A 25,801-nucleotide genomic window follows, 5' to 3' on the forward strand; every position below is an offset into this window, starting at 1 on the left:
ATCAAATGTACACAAAAATTGAGAAGCCATTTCTCTAAGACATGGTCTATAGCATTATGAATTGATACAGAGCATGTTTATGTGTAACAGCATTTGGAAAACACGAATGCATTACTGGTATGGCTTTAATCAGCAACGCAGGTAGTTTTACAATTGTTAAGTATTGACAATTCATTGAAACAATGGGTATGCTTTGTAAGATAGCACAAAACTCTTAAAAAAACAGATGAAGAACATCAATGGTGTTTTTGTAAGTAGGTCAATGATTTGTATTACTTAAAAATACTTCGAGTATCCAGGTTCAGGGTAAAAAATGCATGTCTAGAACTACAGCAAATAAAATATTTATGGTTGCTTTAAAAATAAATAGACTGAGTTAAGCTGCAGAAAGGGATGCAGTCTTTGCTTAATGCAATGGAAGTTATCATCTGTTTGTTTTAAGACTGCTTTTCCTGTTTTCATATTGATATTAAGGAATATGGTGTCTTTGGAGTGTGTTATCAGCCCTTTTCAACTAAAGACTGTAATAATTCTTTGTGTTTGGAAGCACTTTGTTTTGTATCAAGGTTTATCCTGACATTTACTCCATCTAGAAAATCTCTTCCACTCTGTAACATTTAATTACAAGTTTAGGATTCTCCTCAATCTTAAAACTCATTACATAAAAATAACTCCTACTGCTTTAGGTGAAAATTATTTCATAAAATGGATGAATCAAAAGAAAGTTAACTATATTTTCACTGATATCTTGTTTGCTTGACTTATACAGGACTGTATCAAGTGCCCACATTAAATTTGTCATGTTTATATGGAAGTCTGTGGAGTTTTTCACATACATTTGAACAGAGGGTAAAGTTAGGAGGCATATTTATTTGAAGGATACCTAGTCCTACTCTATGATTGCACATTATTTATTAAAACATTTATATCCCACCTTTTCTCTCGGCTCAAGGTGACTTACAATAATAATTAAAACATCCCTAGCTAAAACCAAAGATAAAATAGCAAGCCCCAAATTCCTCCCCCCTCCCTGAAGTGATGTCTGCCATTCAAATCCCCTTAAAAGCCCTGGCAAACAGGCAGGCCTTGGAGTCCCTCCTAAAAATCTCAAAGGAGGGGTCTCCTCTCACTTCTTCAAGAAGCCCATTCCACAGAGCTGGAGCCAGAAGGGGAAAAGCCTGGGCTCTGTTCAATCCCAGACAGATCACCCTAGGTGGTAGAATAGCCAAAGGATGGCTGCCTGATGACCATAGTTGGCACACAGGGACAGATGGAAGGAGACAATCCTTCAAATATGTGGGTCCTAGGTCATGATGGGCCTTAAAGGTTATAACCAGCACCTTGAACTGAACTCAGAAATAGACTGGCAGCAAACTAAGCAGTTTCAAAATGGGCAACATATGTTCCATGTGGCTAGCCCCTGACATAATAAAACAGCCACTATGGTATGGTGGAAGAGTTTCAGACTAGGATTTGGCAGACCCAGGTTCCAATCTGCATTCTGTATAACCTGCATATTATATATAAAAAAACAAACATGTATATATTAAAAAGGTAAAGGTTTCCCTTGCTTGAAAGCTAGTTGAATCCAACTCTAAGGTGTGGTGCTCATCTCAATTTCCAAGCCGAAGAGCCAGTGCTGTCCGAAGACATTTCCGTGGTCATGTGGCCGGCATGACTATATGCTGAGGTGCACGGAATGCTGTTACCTTCCCACCAAAGCGGTACCTATTTATCTACTTACAATTTCTGCTAGGTTGGCAGGAGCTGGGACCAGAGGCTCCATCACTCCATCACTTGTCACTCCATCATGCAGCACTCAGGTCTCAAACTGCTGAACTACGGATCTTCCGGTCTGCAGTTCAGCGTCTTAATCCCTGAGCCACCGCCGCCCCTATTTATTTATTATCAAATTATTTATTACCAAATGGTTAAAAACATTTGTAGGCCCAATTGTAGCCTCAGTACAGAATAAAAGTATTCAATGTACACAAGTAGGAACTATTGTGACCTGATGCGTTTAGGCCCTAACAGGCCTTCTTCAGTGGTCAAGCAATATTTGTACATACAGGCTCATGATACGATAGTGACAAATTACCAAGTTAATGTAGGACCAAAAAAGGAGTGTTACAGTAAAAATCAATTGACCCAAGGAATAGGAATGTTTATGAGGCAGGCCCATAGCTACAGTGGGGCATTTTGGGGCCCGACCCCTGACTTCCTGCCAAGGCCCCAAAACTTCCTTTCAGCCTAGCCCCTCCCCCACTCTTTGGCAATATGTGGGGCTGCTGCAAACTCTCTCTACAAGACGCCGTGCATTGGATATCCCTGGGGGGAAAGGGGATCTCTACCACTTCCTAGGCACTCCCTGGGTCTTCAAAACGTAGTCCCAGCTCTGAGCCACCACAGGCACCTGCCAGGAATAGCGAGCTATGGGACTGTGGCAGACAGCATGCTCAGATGAGTGGAGAGGCTCAAGGGCCAGCTCCGTGGCCTGGTCCACCTGGAGCTTAGCCAGGTGACAGGTGCACAGGCCTTGTGAAGGGGAGGCTTTTAGGTGGCAAATCCTGAGGCCTCCCATTGTCGCCTCCGGCTGGCTGTCCAAGTGACAGAGCTAACTGGCTACTGCTGGACTGGCATTGGTGCCTCCCTTCTCATGACCGGTGGGGGGTCTCAAAGGTTCAGGAGTCAGAGCCTAGCTGGTGATCTGTGTGCCCAGGCTTTCTTTGGGCACTGCGTATGCTCCCCTGCCCCCATATCAGCACACTTTCCCTCACACACTTTGCCGGGCTGTCTGGGTTCTCAGGTATCTAGCTGCATCCCCACCCAAGCAATGCCTTGTCAGTGTCTCCAGAGCCCCTCCCTTGCCGTCATCCCGAAGCAAGGCCTGGTTGACTCATGCTGCTTTGAGTCTCTGTCGGCCAGGGGGTGGCCACTGCCTGCTTCCCCATGAGAGAAGTCAGGCAGTATGGTGAGCCACCCTCGGAGAAGAAGGATGGCGAGAATGGGCAGCTAATTAATCTCAGTGTCTCTGGGCATCCCAGCCTAGCTGGACCACATAAGTTAATTTAATTACATTTAGTTGAATTAGACAGTGCCCAGTAAACCCCCCCCCCCAGTAATTCCTGGCTATGGGCCTGTTATGAAGCCTCCTGGAGTCTAGCCTTGTGTCATAGTCAGATGCATACATACACGATGTTGCTATTGTATGTCTGTCTTCCAATTTTGGTCCAGAAGATACAGGTGCAAACAACTAATCAATGTACCATTTATGGATAAAATGGAGTAAAAGAGAATGCTGTAAGGGACTTTGGGTCCTCACTAGGGTGAAAAGTAAGGTATAAATCAAGATAACCAATATGAAGTAAATAAATAGTTTCTTTCAGTGGTACAAATGCAGTGAACAAATCTGGATTTTTATCAGAATTTAGTCTGCAAAACTGGTCATTATTTACAAAATAAGAGGTCTTAATAATATCTAGAATTGCAAAGAATCACTGGTTTGTACACTACATCTTGACAGAAAAAAAACCTTTGAAAATCTGAAAAACATCACCTAAAATGGGAAAGGCTATTGCATCAGCATTGAGCATGGTCAGCCTTAGAGATGCCTCCACAGTCTAGAGACATCAAGCATCCAGTCATGTCCAAGCCTATTTGAATTTTTGTACTGAAAATACCTATGAAATAGTTGCCCAATTTGTGTATTAGAATATGTACTGATTATATCTTTACAGCAGATAAAAAATATTAATACTCTGGAAGCCTACCGTCAGAACGATCCATTGGCAGCAGAAGGAAGAGCACAATGTCATGTTTTCTCTCAGACACTACAATAAATAAATAAAACTTAAATAAAGCCCTGTTTTGAAAAAGTAGTTTCTATACTGAGGGTTTCTGGTTTGATTTTGTTGTTATTTAGTATTGTTTCATCCTATTGATTGTTTTAGAGGCTGCATTGCCTATTATTTTAAGTTTGTAAACTGTCTCAAGGGCTTTATTCCAAACCAAAAGGCATAAGGAACTGAGTGAATTCTGTAGTTCCTATTACAGAATCTGCATTTCAGATTTTTGGAGTTTCTTTGCCTTTTCATTCAACATGCTGTGTAAACAATAAAAGGGGGAAAATAATTATGCCCTTGATAGCCCACTTAACAGCTGCCTCCTTATCAAGTCAGGTGGTAGCAATACTGGCAGATGCGGAACATGTGTGTTAATTTCACTACAGTGATTACTATGTCACTTTAAAAGTTAAGACTGTACAGAACCAGTTTCCCCCCCTGTTATATTTAGATGCATGTTTAATTTCAATCCAGCCAACAGAAAATTATATGTTCCAATGATAGTTGTCTTTTAGTTAAATATTATGACATTGGTTCACAACAGGTGAAGCAAATTAAGTGGCAGAGTAGAACAATCCAACAGTAAATTAAAGGAGAATTTACTAAAAATGAATACTTTTGTGCAGTGGGATAAAATGACAGGTCTGAAAACAAATAATTTCCAGGAACATGTTATTCAACAACCTCATTCTGCAAAGCACTTCACTTTTTTTAAGAAATGGGAAATCAGCCATGCTGTGTATAAATTAATCACTGAGGAAAGTATTTAAAGAGCAAAATGCCAGCGCTCATATCTGCCTTCACCTACACTGGTGACCAAAAGATAAATCCTCTAACTCCAATGGCCAGTTTGGTGTAGTGGTTAAGTGCACGGACTCTAATCTGGGAGAACCGGGTTTGATTCCCCACTCCTCCATTTGCACCTGGCTGGATGATCTTGGGCAAGCTGTAGTTCTGATAAGAGCTCTCTCAGCCCCACCTACATCACAGGGTGTCTTTTGTGGGGAGGGGAAGGGAAAGGACTTTGTAAGCTGCTCTGAGAAACCTTTGGGTAGTGAAAGGCGGGGTATAAATCCAATCTCTTCTTCTCTTCTTACTTTATTTATACTCTTCACAATTTTATCAGAGATGTAGAAAAACAATGTAAAGACAGTTAATTAAAAATAACAATAGTGTCATAACTGATTATCTAAAGAACCTCCCATAAAATGAGCCATCTTCCATCCTCCTCATTAATACAACATTTTTGGCTATTTCCTAGTAAAGCCCTTCTGCAACTTTTCAGAAACACTTTTCTCTCCATGGTGTATCCGACTGCTGACCTTTTCCATTCCAGAACCAAATTCACATTACTTCATGCTTCTGATTTTGATGAACATCTTTAAATGATACCTTAATATTTAATCACAGTTGTACCATTTCTCTAGTGTTTGATCAAGGATTTGAGTGTAGACCCATTATATAGATGTCCTATGCTTCGACTGCAAAAGAGCATGTGAGTACCTTCCTCACACAATCTGGCCCACATTAATCCAGCATTCAGCTGCAGTCCAGAGCCTTAAAAGGGTTCCTTTCTCTGTTGGGAGATGAGCCCTTGAAGGTCTTCTGCAAGAAGCATCATATCCTTTGAACTATCTCCCTTAAGGAATTGTTGAGTGGGTGTTCCACAATCAAAGGCATTGCCAAGGGGGCATCTTTGTGCAGGGCCTATTCAAAGCTTTTGTCCCTTTGAGGAGGACAAGCAGCAGCAGCAGCAGCAGAACGAAGTTTGAGTCCAGTGGCACCTTTAAGACCAACAAAGTTTTATTCAAGGTATAAGCTTTCCTGCCCACGCATGCTTCCTCAGACACAGAGCAGCAGCAAAGTTATTCTTTCCTCTTCCACCATTTAGTCTAGCATGAGGCAGGGAGGGAAGCAGGAAGGTTCGGTGAGCTGGGATGTGCCCAAGGCTTGCCTTTGCTCAGTGGAATACCTGTGGCTTGATTTCCCCAGGCAAGAAAAGGAAGTGGTAAAGGACTGAGGCGGCAGAACGGGCCATACAACTTCAAGCTGCAAGAGGAGCATGATATGTTGGAAGACTCCCCTATGTCAGAAAGTTCCACCACAACAAGTAAGAAGAAGGAGACGCTCTCTGCATTTGAAACTACCTGCAGTCGGCAGTGGCACAGTCCATCTCTCCCCCTGGTAAATCAGACCGTCGACCTTCCATCCTTCGTGCGCTCTCCCCTCCCCGGCCCAGCGTTGAGAGTCAGGAGGCGGTTGCAGAACTCCCCTACTTGGGCGCGAAAATTCCAAGGGCGTCCCCCAGTCCCCGCGCCCTGCTGAGCTGTGGGCGAGGAAGGGGCGCTTTGGTGGCTTCTCTTCTTCCCCACGGCGGGCAGCACGGCAAAGGTCCTGTTCCCCTGAGGTTTCCTCAGCTTTGGGATTTGGGACTCCCCCGACACAAGGAAAGGCGTCCCACGCCCCTCTTTCCTCGCAAGTGGAAAGCACAAGGCAAGGCATCGATTAGTTCTGCCCGCGCTGGAGTTTTCACAAGAAATGCCACAGCTCGACCCAGCATTTTAACCCCGACGTCGCTTTTCTCATCGTCCCAGATTTGTTGGCCATGGGTCCTCCACGCGATTGTCTCTTCCCCTGACTAGTCGGACCCGCTTCCGGGCGTTCTCTGGAGGCCGGCGAGATCGGAGAAAGGAGACAGAGACTTACCCCATGCTCTGTACTGACCTCGGAGTGCCAGCGAGGCACGTGGTGGACCTCGAACGCGCGAAAGACCGCCGTGGCACTTCCCCATGCATTAAAAAAGAAAAGAAAGGGGGAAAGCTTGCCTTTTGACGACTGGCGGACAAACGTGTGCATGACACAGATCAGGTTTTCAGCGGTGGAAATCTTGACATTCAGAGCCGCACGTGACGAACATGCCGGCGTGAATTCCACCGAGCGTGCGGCCATCCCGGGCGGGCTCTGAGGTACTTGTTTACTTGGCAGGCTCGAAGGGAAGCTAATCCCCGGCGAGATCTTCCTGAGAATAGACGAGGATCCGGGCGCGCGCTCGCTCCCTCGGTCACGACCGGCTGAGCCGCTCTCTTGTCTCGGGGCGGGATTCGCCAGGGGTCAAGACCCTATGAACAGAACACCCGGTGCCTCTGGCCCCAACCCCACCGGCGGCCACTAGTTCCCGCGCACTTGGGCGGAGGCAGGCGAGGGCCCGAGGTGTGAGCGCGCGCCTGCCGACTTTCTGGGCAGGGCTCCCGTCGGCGCAGAAAGTAACGCCGCGAGGGGAGGCCCCGCGCAAGTCGTCGGTCTCTTGTTGCGCTCCCGGCTGGAGGAGCCGCCTCGAGGCACGCGCGCCGCTAGAGGAGGGCGGGCGCCTTGCCTGCCGAAGGAGCCTCCCTCCCGCCCACCGGCCTGTCATCATTGGCCCCCGCCCGCCCCCGCCTCAGAGCCGTCGACTTCCCTGCTGCCTCTTTTGATGCTGCTGCTGGTGGTGGTGGTGAGGAGCAGCCAGGCAGCCTCGAGCTCCAGCTGCTGGTGCCGCTCCTGGTAACGGCGGCTAGGCTTGGAGACGGAGCCCGGAGGGGGAGCCAGCCAAGGACTGGCGCGCCCCTCTTCCTTCCTCGCAGAAGCAGTTGCGGCTCTCGCCCTCCCTCCATTGTCTCCGCCTGCTGCCAACAGGTTCGGGCCGAGGAGCTGCCGGCTCCCCCGCCCCGCGCGCGTTGCCTTCCTCTTGGCGCCATTCCGGGCGGTTTCCCGGCACAGCTCGCTCGCTCGCTCGCTTCGGGCTGCTGTTCGCTGAGCCCTCACGGAGGATGCTGCGGGCTTCGGCGAGTCCCACTCGCCCCCTCGCCTGCTGGAGCCCGGCGTGCTGCTGAGGCCGAGAGGATCCGACGGGGGGGTTTCGAGGACGCTTTCTCTCCCATCCCGGATTCGAATCGCTATTCATATCCCCCAGATGAAGATTATGGACTGATCGCCCATCTCGTCTTGCGCTATGGAGCCCCGGGTCTGCTTAAGCGCCTTGTGCTTACTCTTCAGTCTGGCTTCAGGTAAGTGCGGGATCGCCAAGAAAGAACGCCCCCCCCCCGGCCAAATGCAGACCGAAGACCTGGAAAGAAAAGCCCTCCCTGCGATCGATCTTCGTTTCCAGGGGCAGCTTTGGGGATGGAAGGAGCCGGCGCATCTCTCCTGAGGCGTATTTCCCAGGTGGGGAATTTGGTGACGGGAAGGGTGGGAAACACACCTGAACTTTAAGAATGGATTGTGCTAAAGTAGGTCATGGAAATAATACTGGCTGGCGGTACCTGCGCTGTTCACTGGGAAGATGAGGAGGAGGAGGAAAAGGGGAGGGTGGGAGTCCAGGTTGGTGGCCTGGGGAGTAATTCCTCTTTTCTGGCTCAAGTTCTAGGCTTCGGCGTAGACCCCTCTGTGCAGATCGACGTGCTGACCGAGTTACAGCTGGGAGACTCTGTGGCTGGAGTCTTGCAAGTGCAAGGACTGCACAACGGGAGCAAAGCTTTCTTCTTCCAAGGTACACGACATCTGTCCTTCCTCGCTCACTGGGCAGGGTCAACCGAGTCCGCCTGAATAATTCCTGAACTTGCTGGCAAATGCGTTTGACTGAACTTTTTGCATTAATGTGTTGGCAGACACTATTCCTCTGGGCTCATGATGCAAGACAGTCCATTTGCTCAGCAAGCCTTCTCTCAAGCGTCAGGGTTCCTCTTTCTTCCCCCCCCCCTCTCCCGTTCTAGCCCTTCTTTTGATTGATAGGCCTCTAATTAAAAAAAAACAGCAGGAAAGCTGATGGCAGATGGCTTGTTTTGCCAGGCCTGGGGAGTCCTGAATAATCAACAGACTCATTGTACTGGCTGAAATTGGTTTTTATTTTTGGGTGATTGTGCCTGGTTAAACTTTGAAACTAAGATCATAGCAATAAGAAAAATGGTTAAAAAGAAGTGCTACAAACATTGTATTCTGGAATTATATAGAAATTGGAGTCAAAAGATTTATGTGTTTTCTCCTTATTAGAAGCTCTTTTTAAAAAACAACAATGATGGGCATTGATGTATACACAGACTTAACAGTCTGTAAATTAAGAGAGCTGTTTCATATTAAGATTTTATGAGAACTTCTAGTTTTGTTCAGTAAAAAGGAAAATAATTATAATATGAGCTCCAGAAAAAGACTTTAATATTTTTTAATAAACAAAATATCTCTTGCTGTATGATTTCATTTTGAATGAGATTTAAGAACACATTTTAGAGCTATATATATATATAGTTGGTTTATTTGAAATGTCTTTTTGCAGGTGACCGTATCAGATGCCCATCAGCATTTTAAAGTGGAAAATTACTGATTTATGTATGCATTTTGAATATCATAGGTGGGGAAGATGTTTTGCATTTATAACTATTTTCCATTTATAAAACACAAAGGATTGCTTTGTGATATCATTTGTTTTGTTAGGAATTTAAGTTATCCTTGGGTGGATATATTTTCTGCTTTAGGTAGTAAGGAAAATCTAAGAAAATATGTTGGTTTCAACTTCTGAATTAGAATGTATTGAAGTTGCTGTAGTTGCTGGAGGGTTGACCTAAAATGTTGTTCTCTGGTAGGACCAGAGAGTGTCGCTGTGACCATTGTCACAAAAAACCCTGGAGGATACACTTTTAAAAGGAGGAATTGACACATGCTATTTTTAAACAGAAAAGTCCTCATCATTAAGAATGGATGTAGACATCTAAATGAACGGGCGCTTTACAGAATGAAAATCTAAAATGGGTTGAAGTTTTATAAGTACAAGACAATTGCAGTTTAGGGAGGATAATAGGAACAGTTCAGAACTTTGAAAACAGGACCTCAGTAATAGTTAATTTTTTAAAAGATGATAATCCCACAAATTGAACATTCTGGAGGGTTTTTCTTGCCTTACATTATTCAAAGAGAGAGGGCAACATATGTGGTTATTCCTTCCTTTAATTTTATTCCAACAGTTCTGTAAGGTAGGTGAGATTGAGAGTGCATAACTGATCCAAGGTCACCTAGTGAGCTTTTTTGGCACTCTAACCAGTACACTACACTGATTTGAATCCAGTGACAGTGGACCTTGATTTCTGCACTGTAGAGGTGGCCATGCTTGATACAGAGGCAGAACAATGCCTAGAAGAGTAAACAAGCACTACATAAAGTGCTATATAAACAAACACTATATAAAATTGTCTGTATTGGGAGATCTTGCCCCTGTTTGTCCCAAAGAAAAAGAGACAAATCTAGTATTAAAAAAACCAGAACAGGAGCAATGTAAAAGAAGTGACATGTTAGAGAGATTAAATGCAAATAGAATATTGCGGTCTGCTTGGAGAATCACAACCCAGAACCAGTATTAGTGATGCCATCTATTGTACATCTGTTTTAGCCCATATTCTGGAAGGTACAATTAAATACTGAACTGAAGAACCTGTCTTAAACACTCAGGCCTCCTTTGCACACAAACGGAGGAGACACTAGTGCCTAGGATGTGATTCTGGGGAGTACCTTGACTATTAGAAGTAAATCTGCAGAACCATTTTTATGGATCTTTGCCTTCTGACTGGCTCTCCATTGGAAGAGTGCAGATGGACTGGGAAAAGATATAGTCAACCTTGCCCAATATGGTTATATCAGTCACACAATTCTCCTGCAGTGTTGGATTGCATGTGGGGAAGGAATTACTTTGTTGTTGCTTTGTGAGAGGGAGGGAAAAGAGAAGGTGGGACACAATGTTCTGTTAAGTAAGGCATTACTAAGATAATATGTGGTTGGGAGCAGGTCTCTGCAGTAAGTTATAGGTACATCCACTTCATTTATTTATTTATTACTTCAATTTATGCCTCGCCCTCCCTGCGAGCAGCACTTCAGCACTGTCCTGTGGGTATTTTTAGGAAAATGTGGTCTCAGACTCTGTTAGGAAATCCAAACACATTATTAAGACTACTCTGTAGTATATGAACTGCACCCCCAGATGAACAGTTGAAACAACCTTATAGTGAGTCAGACCACCTCAGTATGTTCTGCTCTCACTGGCAGCAGCTACCCAGCGTCTCAGGCAGAGGTCTCCCACTATCTGACCATTTTCACCAGAGTTGCCTGAGGTTGAATATGAGGCCTTCTGCATGCAAAGTACCACTAAGCTACTGCCTCCTCCCAAATGTCTCAGATATTTAGATTTGGTATTAGAAATGCAGTTTGCTGAAACATTGAACATTAGTATGACAGCACCATTTTTGTTACGAAAGCATAGAAAGCAATACTTGAATCTGGTATGCATGTTCTTAGTGTTTGTTGGTATCTAATTACAGGAAAGGTAAATATCAGTAAAACAATGGCATAATAAACCTAGAAAAAACAGATTAGAACATATGGTCTGTGCTTATAAAAAGATATTAACTGACATGGATTATCAAGAAAGGAACGTCCCTCTGACTTGGTGAATTTTGCAGTGTGAGATTCCGCTGAAATTTTTTTATTAAATTAAATAGCAAAGCAAAATTTAAGCAATAAGCAACATGTAGAAGTATATTTAAATATCCATGAGTTATTGCTATTGTGCATTGATCAGGAGACTCAAGTATTGATCAGTAATTGCAAACATTTGTATTTAGTTAATTTCTAGACTGACTATTCAACTATGCTTGACAGATTGACGAGAATAAGATATGTATCTGATACAGTGGAAATAAATGTTGTAGAATGGAAAGAGACCTTGTGCATTGGATTCTAGAGTCCGGGAGTTATTCTGAGAACAAGGATTTCTATTTATCATTTAAAATGTTTAACATTTATGTATATAAACTATTCTTGGTTATTTCAGAAGAAAAAATAAAATAAAAAGTCCAGTTGGACTGAAGGTAAATGGTAGGCTGTGATAAAGTACAAGGATGGTACAGATCACCAAAGAATGTATTTAAACTGTCACTGTGATGCATGATGGAACTTGAGAGCTATTGGCTTCCCAAATGGTTCTTCCTGGCACAAACTGCTGCCAGAAAATAAAACTTAAATAGACCAATTTGTACAACACTAAATCTACAGTATGTAGCTGTTTTAGGCATGTTACCATTACTCTATTACAGTTTGCATACTGATTTTATATTTGTCCCTTCAATTTTTTGGAAACAGAATCTTGTGTTGTGTCCATAAATCTGTTTTTCTATTGTGCCAGACAAATAACCACAAAAATGTTCTTTGAAATAAGCTTTAACTTGTAGAAGAAAGTTGCAGAATGGACAATGTTGAAATAATCTTCATCCTCTGTGTTAAATTCTGTCCTAGTTAGACTACTCCTCATAGATACCAAGTATACCAGAACAGGAGAAAGTAGTAAATTGAGCCTTTTTCCATTTAAAATTAACCATTGCAAAACACTGAAAAATAAACCTGACCAAATCCGGAAGCTGCAGCTACTGCAGAATGCTGCAGCTAGGCTGCTGATGTGCCTCCCTAGTCGAGACCATATCCAGCCTGTGCTGAAAGCGCTGCACTGGCTGCCAATAGCGTACTGGATTCGCTTCAAAGTGCTGGTTCTTACCTTTAAAGCCCTATATGGCCAGGGTCCGACATACCTAAGGGACCGCCTTTCCCCATATGTTCCCCATGGGCACTACAGTCGGGGACGCAACATCTCCTGGTGACTCCAAGCCCCAAGGAGGCCAGGCTGGCCGCAACCAGGGCCAGGGCCTTTTCGGTGGCGGCTCCTACCTGGTGGAATGAGCTCCCAGAGGAGATCCAGGCCCTGCAGGACCTTGCGCAGTTCTGCAGGGCCTGTAAGATGGAACTCTTCTGCCAGGCTTTTCAATAGGAGCCTCCACTATCTTACTGCTACTTTACTTTCATGACTTTTACCATCATCATCAACTGGCCCTGAGAGGAGTGAACGACAGAGCTGCGTGGACACCACTGATCTGGGAGTACCATTTTTATGATGCCATCTTTTTATTGAAAACTGATCTGAAACATCTAGAGCACTTTATAGTTTTGTAATATTATAATGATTGTTTTAAGCTGTTTTAAGCTGTTTTGTGTGTTGGCATGTGCCCCATTTGTGAGCCGCCCTGAGCCCGTTCGCGGGGAGGGCGGGCTATAAAAATAATAAATAAATAAATAAATTCTTAAGAGAAGAAGAGAAGAGATTGGATTTATACTCCGCCCTTCACTACTCAGAGGATTCTCAGAGTGGCTTACAATCTCCTTTCCCTTTCTCTCCCCACAACAGACACCCTGTAAGGTAGGACGGGCTAAGAGAGCTCTTTCAAGAACTGCTCTTGAGAGAACAGCTCTGAAAGAACTTGTAACTGACCCAAGGTCACACCAGCAGCTGCATGTGGAAAAGTGGGGAATGAAACCCGGTTCTCCTAACCACTACACCAAACCAGCTGTTCCTTGCTCATCTGTGTAGGAAGAGGTCTTGAAATCTATCAAGCTTTTTAAAAGCATTCTAGTATATGAAGAAGTGTTATAAGTGATTCAGCTACTCTTCACCATTCCACACAACCAATGGAATTTCTAGCTCTTTCTTAGGTGCCAATACAAATAGAAATTTATTTATTTTTACTTGCCCAGATTGGGCAAATTTATTATTTTTTAACAAGTTACATAGAAAAGAGCCATACATTTTAAAATAGCAAGCTGAATATCTCACTTACATAATCATATTTGCATACAGATTCCCATTTCCCCCCTTGTTTTATTTTGTATTCAATAACATACACTATTAGTTTGGTGTAGTGGTTAAGTGTGCGGACTCTAATCTGGGAGAACCGGGTTTGATTCCCCACTCCTCCACTTGCACCTGCTGGTGTGACCTTGGGTCAGTCACAAGCTCTGGCACAGCTGACCTGGAAAAAGAGCAGTTTGTGTCAGAGTTCCCTCAGCCTCACCCACCTCACAGGGGGTCTGTTGTGGGGAGGGGAAGGGAAAGGAGTTTGTAAGCCGCTCTGAGACTCCAAGTGAAGGGCGGGGTATAGATCCAATCTCCTCCTCCTCCTCCATCTATTCCCTTTGTAAAACTAATTTATCAATATTCTATCTACTACATTTTATTTTATTAGTGCTATACTATTATTATTCTATTTTGTGTCAATATGAAAACAATAGAAAAGAAACAGTCATAACTTAGCAGGTTAACGATGCTAAAGAAAGCATATATTTCTTCTAAATTAACAATCTAGTCCCTTTATTCTTTCCCATTTTAACACTGTTAGTTTTCAAAATCCCATTAACTAGCAGGCCTAAACATAATATGTTATATTTTCCCTTCAATTAGGACATTACATGTACAGAGAGTAAATTATTTCATATTAAAAGTCCATGTTTTATAGCTTTCATTGGTCAGTCAAGACAATGCAAAAGTTGGAGGTACTTCGCTTCAGGTTATATTCATAAATCAATTGGGTATCAAATAACAATGTAAATCAGGTGTAGACACACATAATAGATAAACAGTTCTCAACAGCTTAAAACTTCCAGTTTTAGTAGATCATTATCCCTTCAGCCAATTGAAACCATGCAGACTGTCAAAGAGTGCTACTTCTACTTATCCTCTCTAAAATTTCAGACTGCCCATATCTTTAGCTTTCATTAAATATTCAAGATAATGTAGAAATTAAAATACTTTGCTTCAGATTATATTCATAAATCAATCAGATATCAAATAGTCATGTAAAGGCACACAGTAAATAAACAGATCTCATCAGCTTAAAAGTTCCAGTTTTGGCTATCTTTATCTCTTCCGCTAATAAAGCCATGCTAACTGTCAGAGAGTGCTACTTCCATTTGTTTATAAAATTTAAATTTCTCTTGCTTTCTTTGAAATTGTCTCATCAAAATCGTTGTTCTTTTGTGTCTCATTCTCTTCTGGCCTGTTTGTGTACGAAAACAAACAGCCTAAGTTGTCCATATTATGTCCAATCAACTCATCAAAGCAGTGGCTAAAAAAGTCTCTTATTGTAGCTATTGAGTGTTGAAACAGGTCCTGTCATTTTTCCTCTTGTTTAGAAACTGACGTCATCTGATTTTGTGTCTCTGTAATCTCTTCTTCAAAACAATCTCAATACTCTCCCAGAGCTTCCATAACAGCATTTGTGATTTTTTCCATCAATTGACTTTTTAAACAGTCCCATTTGTCATCTGAGAACAGTTGTATATTTTCATCTGCCCTAGAATCCTTCGTCTCAAATGGAGCTGCGAGAGCCATCTCACTCCTTAACAGACACATTCACTGCATAATTGCGCATAGACACAGACAAAGAAACTGCTGCTCAGCGCCATTTTGGCTTAACTTTTACTGTTTTACTTTCAATAGTTCTATCAAAGTTCTTTAAGAGTAAAATAAGTTTCTGTAACAATATTTTCCAAATAGCAGGTAGAACATTTCAAAATGTTGTTTTTTCCTTGCGTGTTTGATGTAATAAAATCCAAAACTTTGCGTGGCCACCAGACACGAGAGTTTTACCCCCCCCTTTGTCTCTGGACAGATTTATAGGGGCAATCAAGTGTCTGTTTATGAGCTTAATGATTAAAGTAGAAGATAAGGTTGCTTACGGAGTCTTCGCCAAAATGATTTGTGGCGAGGTATGGAGGCTCTTGTTTGGGGCTTGAATGTAGCTTTCCAGCCACGAACTACTGTGACTGGTCCTTCTGGAGCTTCTGCTTCAAGACGAACTGAAACTTCACCTGCTGTTGCCACAAACAGGGAGCTCAGTTTAAGTCTTTTGCTTCCAGTTTCCTACTCCCAAGGAACTGGTGGACCCTTGTCAAATCTGGAGGAGTTCCCTAAAAAGACTCCAAAGGTTGGTGAGATCCAGAGCTCTGGATTCTCAGACCACCTTGCTACTCCATCGCCCCTCCTCCCTCTTCCCAAATAGAAATTATTGAGCACATGTAAAATGTGAACACATTATGTAAAATATTCTTATCAAAGTAAAATGTAACACATCTCTGCAAATCCTTGGACTGTATGGAAATGCAATTCATACTTAATCTCTCTGCAGTTGGCTCTTACAGCTGGAACCGATTAAGGCGAGGCCTCCACAGTTGCCCAACCAAATAGGGAAGGGATGGACCAGAGGGAAGCCTCTGAACTCCAGTTCCACCTGGATCTCCCCCCCTCCCAGTCCGGCCCCAGAGGAGCTGATTGGCTGGATTGGGCCTGCTGCGGGAGACCACCACTCAGGCTCCTCTTTGCTAGCTAGGAGCCAGTGAAAGTCTTCCCTTGGCTTGCTCTTGGCCCTGCAGCCACAGATGTGACCCCAGGTAAATCCAGGGCCATTGCTAAGTCTCTCTACAGCTGGCTCTTACCATGTCGAAATACATATTTTGAGTTAGAGTTCAAACTTGGATTGGTGAAACTCACACTGCAAGTAAAATAAATGTATGTGATAAAATCTATTTAAATTTTTAAAAGAAACTTAACATTTCTCCTTCCCAAATATATAATAATTGTTACATATATAATATAGTAGATGAAACATCTACTGAGATTCCACCAGAGGGAATATTTTCTGTGGACCTTGGTCTTCTCTTTGTACCATCTCTTTGTACCACCTTCACACTACAGTAATTAATTCTGGTTATACCACATTGAAAAGGGACATAACTTCACCTTTGTTTTCATGACCTGTTTGATTCCTTTCATGCTCTTCGATGTTAGATTAAGATTCTTCTATTCAATATCATAATAAGTATGTTTAACTGCTATTTTGTCTAGATAAGGAAAGTATTTTTATAACGTTTAACTCTAATACCATAAATTTCACATCCAGTCTAATGACCCTCACCCAACACAGAACAGGTGGAGGCAAAGCTTGACACAACAATTCTACTGCTTAATCTATAGAATAGAAACTGGATGGTCCCAAGTGTGTCTGGAAACATGACTCTCTAATTCTGCTGTGTGTGGATTCTGTATGTATTTATTTTTGTGTGTGTTCAGTATCTATTTCATTGCTCATTCTTTATGTGTTCCAATGTTCAGTCCTGGCATGGAAAGTAAATGCCTAACGTAATTGCTGGTGGAACAAATTAAATCCTAATTCTACTTGTATATTGAGTTGAAATAATAATACAAGTTTCTTTAATAAATGTGCATATGTACATTGTTGGCATAGTTTGAGCATTGTAGTTCTGCCAGCAAGCAGAGCTGGGGAGCAGATCATGATGGTTTCATGAAGGTTATGGCTTTAATGTAAAATTTACCTCTTATACGCTGTGTGATAATTTTTTGCATTTACAATTTAATCAATTGAAAGTACATTTGAGGGTTTCCCCTAGTTTCAGATTCTTTAAATAAATAACTTCACCAGTCCTGTTAAACTGATTAAATTTATTTGTTCTATTGCATCAACATGCTTCAATCTATACCCCAAGCCATGGTTTGGTGCTACATGAATAAACTCTGTTCTTGTACGTTGGAATTGTACGTTGTACAATTATTGTACGTTGGAATTAGTTACAGTTAAAATATGTAACTTGCAATTGCCTACAAACGAAGATTCATAGTTTGCAGTCTTCATTAGAAAGAGCACAAATCAATTTGATAGCTAATATACAAACTATATGCCAAACTATAGTTGGTACTGAAATGGAAGGCAGTGATTCTAACTGCAGGAGCCATGCATGCCCACGGTTCATTCATATAGCACCAAATTAAGGTGTGTAATTACATCTGAATCATGCCCTTAGTTCTGTGCACTAGGAACACAACTGCCATGCTTGCTGGTTATCGCTATATTTAGAAAAGTTTTCATGGACTTCACAATGAATTGCAAATGAGGCAAAATTGTCTGTGTGGTTATCTAGGCCCTTATTCATTTTAACATCATTATCAAAAATGTTATCTATATAATTGGCAGTCATTGCCTACAAAATTTTAAGCTTCCTTAAAAGCATAATATTTAATCTATTTTTAGATATACAGGAATCATATTTTCATGTTCTTTGAAGGCTTTTCAGCCATGAGAATTAGAAACTCAAAAAGAACAAAAGATGTGGCATATTTTGAAAGAAGCCTTGAATTATAACCTAGACTATTTTACATAAATTTCTTTTCCGCTAATGGTTGTACTAGTACCTTATGCTGAATAATGATCTCTTAGGAAAATATGACAAGGTGGGCCTTGTGTCACCTCTTTATTTGGGCTGGAGTGGTGACTGATGCTCAAACTACGCTATATTGCATCAAGCATAATAATATGTTAGGAAGATACTCTTGGCTAAATCAGTTTCTGATACTTAAGAAAAATTGCCATGATTGCTGATGCACATTGTTCACCTTTTATGATGACACTCCTGCCAATTTAATATAATATTGTGCAGAAGAAAATGCTAACTAGGTGGATAAACGTTAGTAGAGAGGAAGTTATCATATATAAACACAAGCTGAGGAGAAGTGCAGGACAGCTTATGTGTTCAGAATAAGTTTTGTGTTGAAGGAGAATGGGATGTTGCTTGAATTTATGAGGAAGGGGTTTGGGAGAGCCAGATAAATGGGAACCTGCAAAGAGCACAAACATCTCTTCAGGTAACTAATCAGCCACAGACAAGGACAGATGGTATACTGTGTTCAATGGCCAATGGATGAGATGCAAAATTTCATGTGTTTTTTATGCAATACACATTGCCCAGATACTGTTAATATTAATAGGAAAATCTTACTATCCAGCTTAAAATGGCTGCTTCCATATCTGCATTTACACTAGTACAATGACTCTATATCCTGTGTTTTCCTAACAGCAAAGTAAAACTTCTAGTAATTGTGTAAAAAGAGAGAGAGATGAAGCTACCTTATGCTGAATCACACCCCTGGTCCATCAAAGTCAGTATTTTTTACTCAGACTGTGGCAGCAGCTCTCCAGGGTCTCAGGCAGAGGTTCTTTCACATCATGTACTGCCCGGTCCTTTTACCTGGAGATACCAGGGATTGGATCTGGGACCTTCTTCATGTCAAGCAGATGCTCTGTCACTGAGCCACAGCCCGTCTTGCATATTTGCATAGCACTAATGTCCACTTCAGAGTCTTAAGCAACACTTGTTGGCATCCACCCATAGTTCTGTTACTTGTGGCAATACCCAGACAGTTGGGTGGATTCCACCCCTCTTCTACAACTTTACTGAGAAATGTTTGAAGACTTCCTCCAGCTTAAGCAAACTTCCTCTAACTTAAGAGCTGCTTCAGTTGGAGGAAAGCTCCGTGGAGGATGATTGGATTCCACTCCAATGTCATATAAGGAAGGTACCCATTATTAAGTGGAATGTCCTGATGACATTTACTACACATCATACCTCCAGCCGTACAAAAGGCACTATCTCAGTGCCTGAATAACATTACAGTGCAAAGCTACTGCCCATCATTAGGTGGCAAACAGCTTGTGTCTTCAGGATCCCTGCACCTTTAAGGGGTGTTTGGCTGGGAACAGTGGCATGCGTCCTACCATTCTGCTCAGCAAACTTTAAAACTTGCCTCCACTTTGGAGCCACCTTGAGTTGAGGAAGGTTCCTTATGCTGCAGGAAGGCGTCAGACTTTGTTGATTGGAGAAGTAGGGCACAGGCCAGTGGTTCTGGATGGAAAAGGAGGACAGTTTAAGAGGAATAGAATCTATATCTCCCATTCCACATAGGAGCAGATAGATGAGAAATGAATGATGGCACAAAAGCGTCTCACCCACACACTCTTTCATCTTGCTGGTCTTCAGGGTGGGACTTGCAATGGGAGAAGGGCCCAGGGAATGCTTATTACTTCCTCCCTCCCACCCACCACCAGTACTGGAGAATCTTAACCTGGTAATAAAAGATCACTAGGTGGCATTGCAGGTCAAAAGTACAGTATTAGTATATTACAGAAGGTTCAGGACTTGGAGACAGTCTCTTGGGTTTGCGAGAAGTATTCCTTAGGCAGAGAAAGTGGTATTAGGTCCCCACTGAGTTACCGGTCTCTGTTAGTGCTATTCATTTATTTTGTCTAGCTGTCCATAAGTCATTTTGCTATGTCTGCTCCTTATTCATCTGCTTGAGGGGCTATGAATGCAGCTAATTACCCCAGCAGACAATGTTATCCATGGTTCATCTTGTCAGCTGTATCCAGGGGAATGGTGAGCTGCTATTAAGAATCTTTCTTTTTACTCTGTCAGGTGGCCAGAGCTTGGACTCTGGAGTAAAGAAGAGGAGTAGGCGAAATCAAGTGAAAAATCTGGCTGGATCCAGCCAGAGAACATCTGAGGCACTTTATAGTTCTTATGACATGGATAAGTAATCCATTGTCAAATTTCTGATATTCTAAGTGATTTATTGGTTTACGTTTTCTTGAAGGGTATCAGTGTTACAGTATTAAGCCCATTCCTAAATGACATATGTATTGTAGTTACTTATTTTTTGCCCATATTATTAACAGCATATAACTCCCATGCAGAATATGTAAAAATAACCAATTACTAATCCATTTTAGTTGAAAGCCAGATTTCACCCATCTCAGGAATCTTGCTGCCTCTTGCTTCTTAGACAGATAGCAAGTTGAACTCATAATATATTTAAACTCCTAAATTAAATTAAGATTTTATATTTAGCTATTGTGAGAAGTTCTTTAATGTGGTTGTTCATCATTTCCCAATAACCTGTGATGTTTCAACATCCTTTGTTAGAAATTCATCATAGCATCTGAGTCTGTCATCATCAGACCTAAAGGAAAAGTTTGGATGTGGGAACTATGGGAGGTTTTTTGGCAACCAGTTTTTGTTTGAGGCTGAAAATTCACTTGGACAGTGTTCTGTGTATTCTGTTCCTTTTCATACTTCTCATGTGTTGTGAACATTTGCTGAAGGACTGATCCATAAACAGTAGCTGTAGTTCTGACTAGGTAGTTCAGACTAGTTTTTGGACAAATAGAATATTGTGAATCAAGGCTCATCAAAGGTTTCAGGGGGAGGAAATATAGTTGGAAGCCAATAGGTGTTAAACATACCACAACCTCATTAACCTTCTACCAACCCTTAGCTACCCCAGTTGGTTTTTTTTGGGGGGGGGGGACAGGATGCAGAGAAAAGTATCTCTAGAACCTGTCCCTTTTAGGAAATTGTCACTTATAGTAGTAAACAATGTCCCCAAAGTGTAGCCAGATACTACTTACAGTTTACTTTTTTAAAAATGAAAAACTGCTCAGGGTAAAAAACAAACAAACCCAGAAATCTATTAACTTTTGCAAAACAGGGTAGTTTTTCTACCCCATGAGTTTATTATCCCAGCCTTTGGGGTAGGGCGGGGTATAAATTTAAATATAAATAAAAATAAATAAATAAAATAAGTATTCTGGAGGGATACAATCCTTCACGGCAACCTGACAAGCAGCAGAATCTCACCACAGAGAGAGAGATACTCATGGGACAGAAAAATACCTCAGTGTACAAAAATGTTAGAAATTCAGTTTTACATATTTTACTTTAGAGTTCATCATAGTTGATGTTAGCTGTCCAATAGGTTCAAAACACAATTTTTGTTTCATTTTTTAAAAAAATAAATGTGTAAAGGAAGGAACCATACTGGTATGCAAAAGGGGAAGGGTGAATCTATGCAAAAGAAACATTCTCCCTCATGTAAAGTATGTTTTCAGACTCTGGAAGGTTTAGGATTGTGAAACACAGGAATTTGGTTTGGGTAGAAATATACCTCAAAGGAAATATGTTTAAGTTTGTTCTTACAGGGTGGTTTGAGGGTTAAAGAAATAGGGCATACCTCACTAGCTAATCCAGTCAGTGATAATTAGGTGGTTATAACTCTTCATGTTCTGATGCCAAGGGAGACCAGCATGGACAACTAGCTGGATGTTGTCCCCTCCCCCGCCATACCACTTGGCACACTTAAGAGCTGCATCTGATTTCTTTCCTCTTGTGGGAAAAAGTAGGTGTGAGGTAATTTTCCCGTTGAAATGGCTTTCACCTTCTGTTGGTCTTCTCATACTCTCAGTACCATGGACAGCTCATGTAATGTACTGTTCAGCACTGAGACTGTCTCATTATCCCCAATATTAGTCAATCTGAACTTCCCATAGTCCTCCTACTGATTGTCTGTTCCAGACCACAACACTTAACCTGCTACTAAGAACAATGATTAAAAAATGGAAGTACATTAGGTTAAAAGTCAAAGCAAATCAAATGACAATAATATCACAATTTAAGCCTTCTCAAAAGATGAAAATCCTAAGGAAGGGAGAATCATGCCAGTTGCCCTTCTTCTGTCCTGGTAGATGACTGAACAAGATAAGAACCAGGCCTTTATAGGCTGCATTGCCATGTGTTCCTGAAACCTTCACATGACCACAGAGCTAAATCATGGGTCTTGCAGGACTTTGCAAAGCTTCTGCTAATATTACCAGTGTATGGTAGATGCTGCGTGCCCTTAACAGTTTCCCTCCCCACTATGATGTACCCCCTAATGTTTAGTTGTGTAGAGTGGAGGCACCTTCTTTTGATCACCTGGCTCAGGAAGACTTTTGTAATTTTATTTTCGCTATGCCCAGTAGGGTTGTTGAGAGGGAGGGAATATTCCTGAAGGTATTTTAGTTTTTTTCCCTCCTCCTTACATTTGGAAAGGTATATAAGTTTCTAGTGAACATGCAAACTGAAATGATTTGCACTGTCTCTGTCTCTCTTAAGGACATTGTTCTTTTACTTGGGCTCAGGGGAAGGGGCTTCTCTGGAGGGGCATGTATGAAGGAACAAGTTTTGGTAGTAGAAATGTATGTACGCAGGTGTGACTAAAAGAGAGAATGGGTTTATGCATGAGAAGGAAAATGGATGTACAACTTTGTAGAATATTTTGTAAGCCAAGATGAACAGAGCATCTAAATGTTGCTATTTGTTGGATATATGGAGATCTTGAAACCAGGCTGGTCAGTAGAGCCTTAAAATTAAGAATCTTGAACCACTGGTTGAAAAAAAACCCCAAATAGGAATAACAAAGATATAATTTGGTGCTAAAAATCGCACAGTAGGGTGAGGCTAGTAATATATATATATATATTAATACTCTATTAAGTTTTGTATTATACAGCCACAAACACTTTCAACCTTTACATTCACTTTTTGGCAGTCTTGTACATTTCTCCCACCATTTGTACATTCTCAACCATTTCTTTTGAAATACTTCATCTTCTTTTCCACGTAATATAATTGTTAATTTATCTAATTCTGCCACCTCAACTAGTTTTTGTAGCTATTTCCATTCTAGAAGGTAGTTTATCTGTTTTCCAATATTTTGCTACCATTACTCTTGATGCTGTTAACATATACGTTAATAAGTACTTATCATTTTGATCAAGGTTATCTGGGATAATATTTAACAGATATATTTCTGGTACCAAAACTACATTCAAGCTCATTATCTCCCATATCATCTGTTGAACCATTTTCCAAAATTTTTGCATACTAGCACAATTCCACCACATATGTATAAATGTTCCTACATTGTTCTTACATTTCCGAGGCTAGTAATATTATGGACATGATAAATTTGCTACAGCTGGGCAGCTGTGGTAGAATCCGATGGAAGGATTATATAATTGAAAGATGGTGAACTGCTGCTATTCCTTGAGAATGTGGTGGATGTTATGTCCAGAACATCAACTTGAGAACTAAAGCTAGAAGACTACAAATTACACACAAATAAAGCAAGTTTTTCCAGTGTTATTTGCATAACATAGAGTTTGGAGCTGTGTTTGTGGGGTGGAATGAAAAAGTCTTTGATTGTAGTTTGACTTTTAAATAACATGTTATTGTGGACAGTATTACTATTCGCTCAAAAAGCTCAACTTGAGGACATGTTAGGTTATTTGAGCTCCAATGATTGGCAGATTGGAATACAGAAAAGAAATTCTGTCATCAGGGTGGTGGATTTTAAGTCTTGATTTAATTTGACTTCAGGTGCAGGTTTGGGTAGCATTGCAAAGCTAACAGCCCCATTCCACACAAGCTCATTTAGAAGCAAGTCCCATTGATTTCAAATGAACTTGGTACCAACTGAGGGCACCTGGTGCTGCAGACCAAATTGTAAAGCTTCTAGGGAAAATGTACCATGATTTAAAATGCCCCTTAAAGATTTCTAATTGAATGTCATCTTTGCTCAGTGCTGTATTCCTAATGCTTTGGTTTGTGGGGTGAATATTTAAGATAGTCATAACATGAAAGCAAACCGTGTACTAAAGCATGTGACAGGTGTGATTGCAGTGATAGTGCTTAGATAGCTGAAAAGGTTATGGTCTGAGAGTTTTAAATATAGTGATTTAACATACAATAGCAAGAATATTGACAATAGTAGGTCCAAAACACCTTTAATGAAGTATGATTAGACAGTGGTAGAATCCCCCAAAGCAGGAATATGCATCCACATCAGCCTTGACGTTGTGGACTATCAGGTAAGAAGTCATCTATAAGACCTCTTTATATAATGGTTAAAAAAAGCTTTATTAAGCAACCCCCATCCATGTTCAGTGCATGTAAGTCCTCATTCAAGCTGGTTTAAATACATACTAATATTTCGAAGAGTCAACTAAATATGTCCATGGCTATGCAGCTGTTCTGTAATGATGAGGACCATAATAGTAGACTAGACTAACCAACAATTTCAATGAGACTTGCTTCTTTATAAAATATGCAGTCTGCTGTCAAACTGACCATATTGTTGTAAGAATGTTTTTTTCTGCTATGAGAGAGAGAGGAGAGGGGGGGGGAGAGAGAGAGAGAGAGAGAGAGAGCACTTTAAGTTGGATCTGCAGAGTAAGTGCTGCAAGGTAAGAAGAACTGTATGAGGTAACATTCCTCTTCTCTCCACTTATTAAAGCTATAGGAGCCCTGTCCTCCTAGCATCTGGTCTTGCTTTATTTCTGACAAGATCTGATGTCTTTTAAAACAAATATGAATGAAAATTATGATTAAAAATTGAGGGGTTTTGTTTGCAGAAGCCAAGAAACATGACAGTAATGCATTTTGCTGTAGTAAGTAGTTATTGTCATGTACAGCAATGTACACTGCTGCCTACTTAGAGAGAATCTGAATTTTGATTGCCCATGTTTTGCGTCCTTATGTGGGAGTACTGGTACAACAAAGAAAGTTGAATACCATTGCTCTTAATTTGGAGACTGTGAAAAACAAAGTCTTTCCAGTCAATGATTCTAACGGTGCAGTGAAACATCCATTAATTTGTTGCTGTGTCACGATTCATGTCTGTAAAGATTGGAGTTTCCCTTACAAAATTCCCAAGACTGTGATGTGTAACAGCTGTTCACAAGTGGCTAAAATTAAATTGACTGTTCAACAAATACTACACTTAGGCCCCGGTCATAAGGAGAATTTGCAGCGCAAAAGGCACGAATGTTGGGCAGATTTTTGGGGCACGATCACACTGCAACATCTGGGAAACTTAGCACACCCGTGGCCAACCCGTGGCGTCCCGCTGAAGATGCGGAGTTAAAAAGTACCAGGGAAAGTGCACTAGTATCTGGAAAACGTGCAGCACAGGCGGGCATCTGATTGCGGGAGCGCTAGTATCCCATGGCATCTGGCGCCCGTCCACATCCCGTTGCAAAACGGATGTTTTTTGTAAGTGAATGCACACAAACATGAAACTGAAAGCAGTGCTGCTCCACAGAACAGCACATGTGCACAAACGTGAAACACTTGTGTGATGGCGCTGCACCGCTTCTTTTCCTCACTGCAGCATCACCATGTGATCGCCAGCTAACAGCCTAAGCATGGAGGGGTGGGACTGTAGACAAGTACAGTGCCATGGACTCCACCCTCCAAATCAGCTATTTCCTCCTGGGTAACCATTGCTGCCATTCTCCAGGTGAGGGCTGGAGAACACTCAGAATTAAAACTGGTCTCCAGATGGCAGAGATCATTTCCTCTGGAAAAAATGGCTGCTTTGCAAGGTGGACTTTATGTCA

General features: G+C 41.7%; 1 protein-coding gene across 1 annotated transcript in view; it reads left to right on the top strand.

The window, feature by feature from the left end:
- Positions 1–7,830: 7,830 nt before the first annotated feature.
- Positions 7,831–25,801, top strand: part of NELL2 (neural EGFL like 2) — a gene marked incomplete at its 3' end in the record, with an annotated part of 165,179 nt that continues 147,208 nt past the window's right edge. Inside the window, exons 1-2 of the mRNA XM_015410366.1 lie at positions 7,831–7,885; positions 8,239–8,367. Coding sequence (XP_015265852.1) covers positions 7,831–7,885; positions 8,239–8,367 — 184 coding nt within the window. The remainder of the gene's footprint in view (positions 7,886–8,238; positions 8,368–25,801) is intronic.

This window comes from Gekko japonicus, unplaced genomic scaffold, assembly GCF_001447785.1.
Source record: "Gekko japonicus isolate JY-2015 unplaced genomic scaffold, Gekko_japonicus_V1.1 scaffold1718, whole genome shotgun sequence".
NCBI classification, from domain to species: domain Eukaryota; kingdom Metazoa; phylum Chordata; class Lepidosauria; order Squamata; family Gekkonidae; genus Gekko; species Gekko japonicus.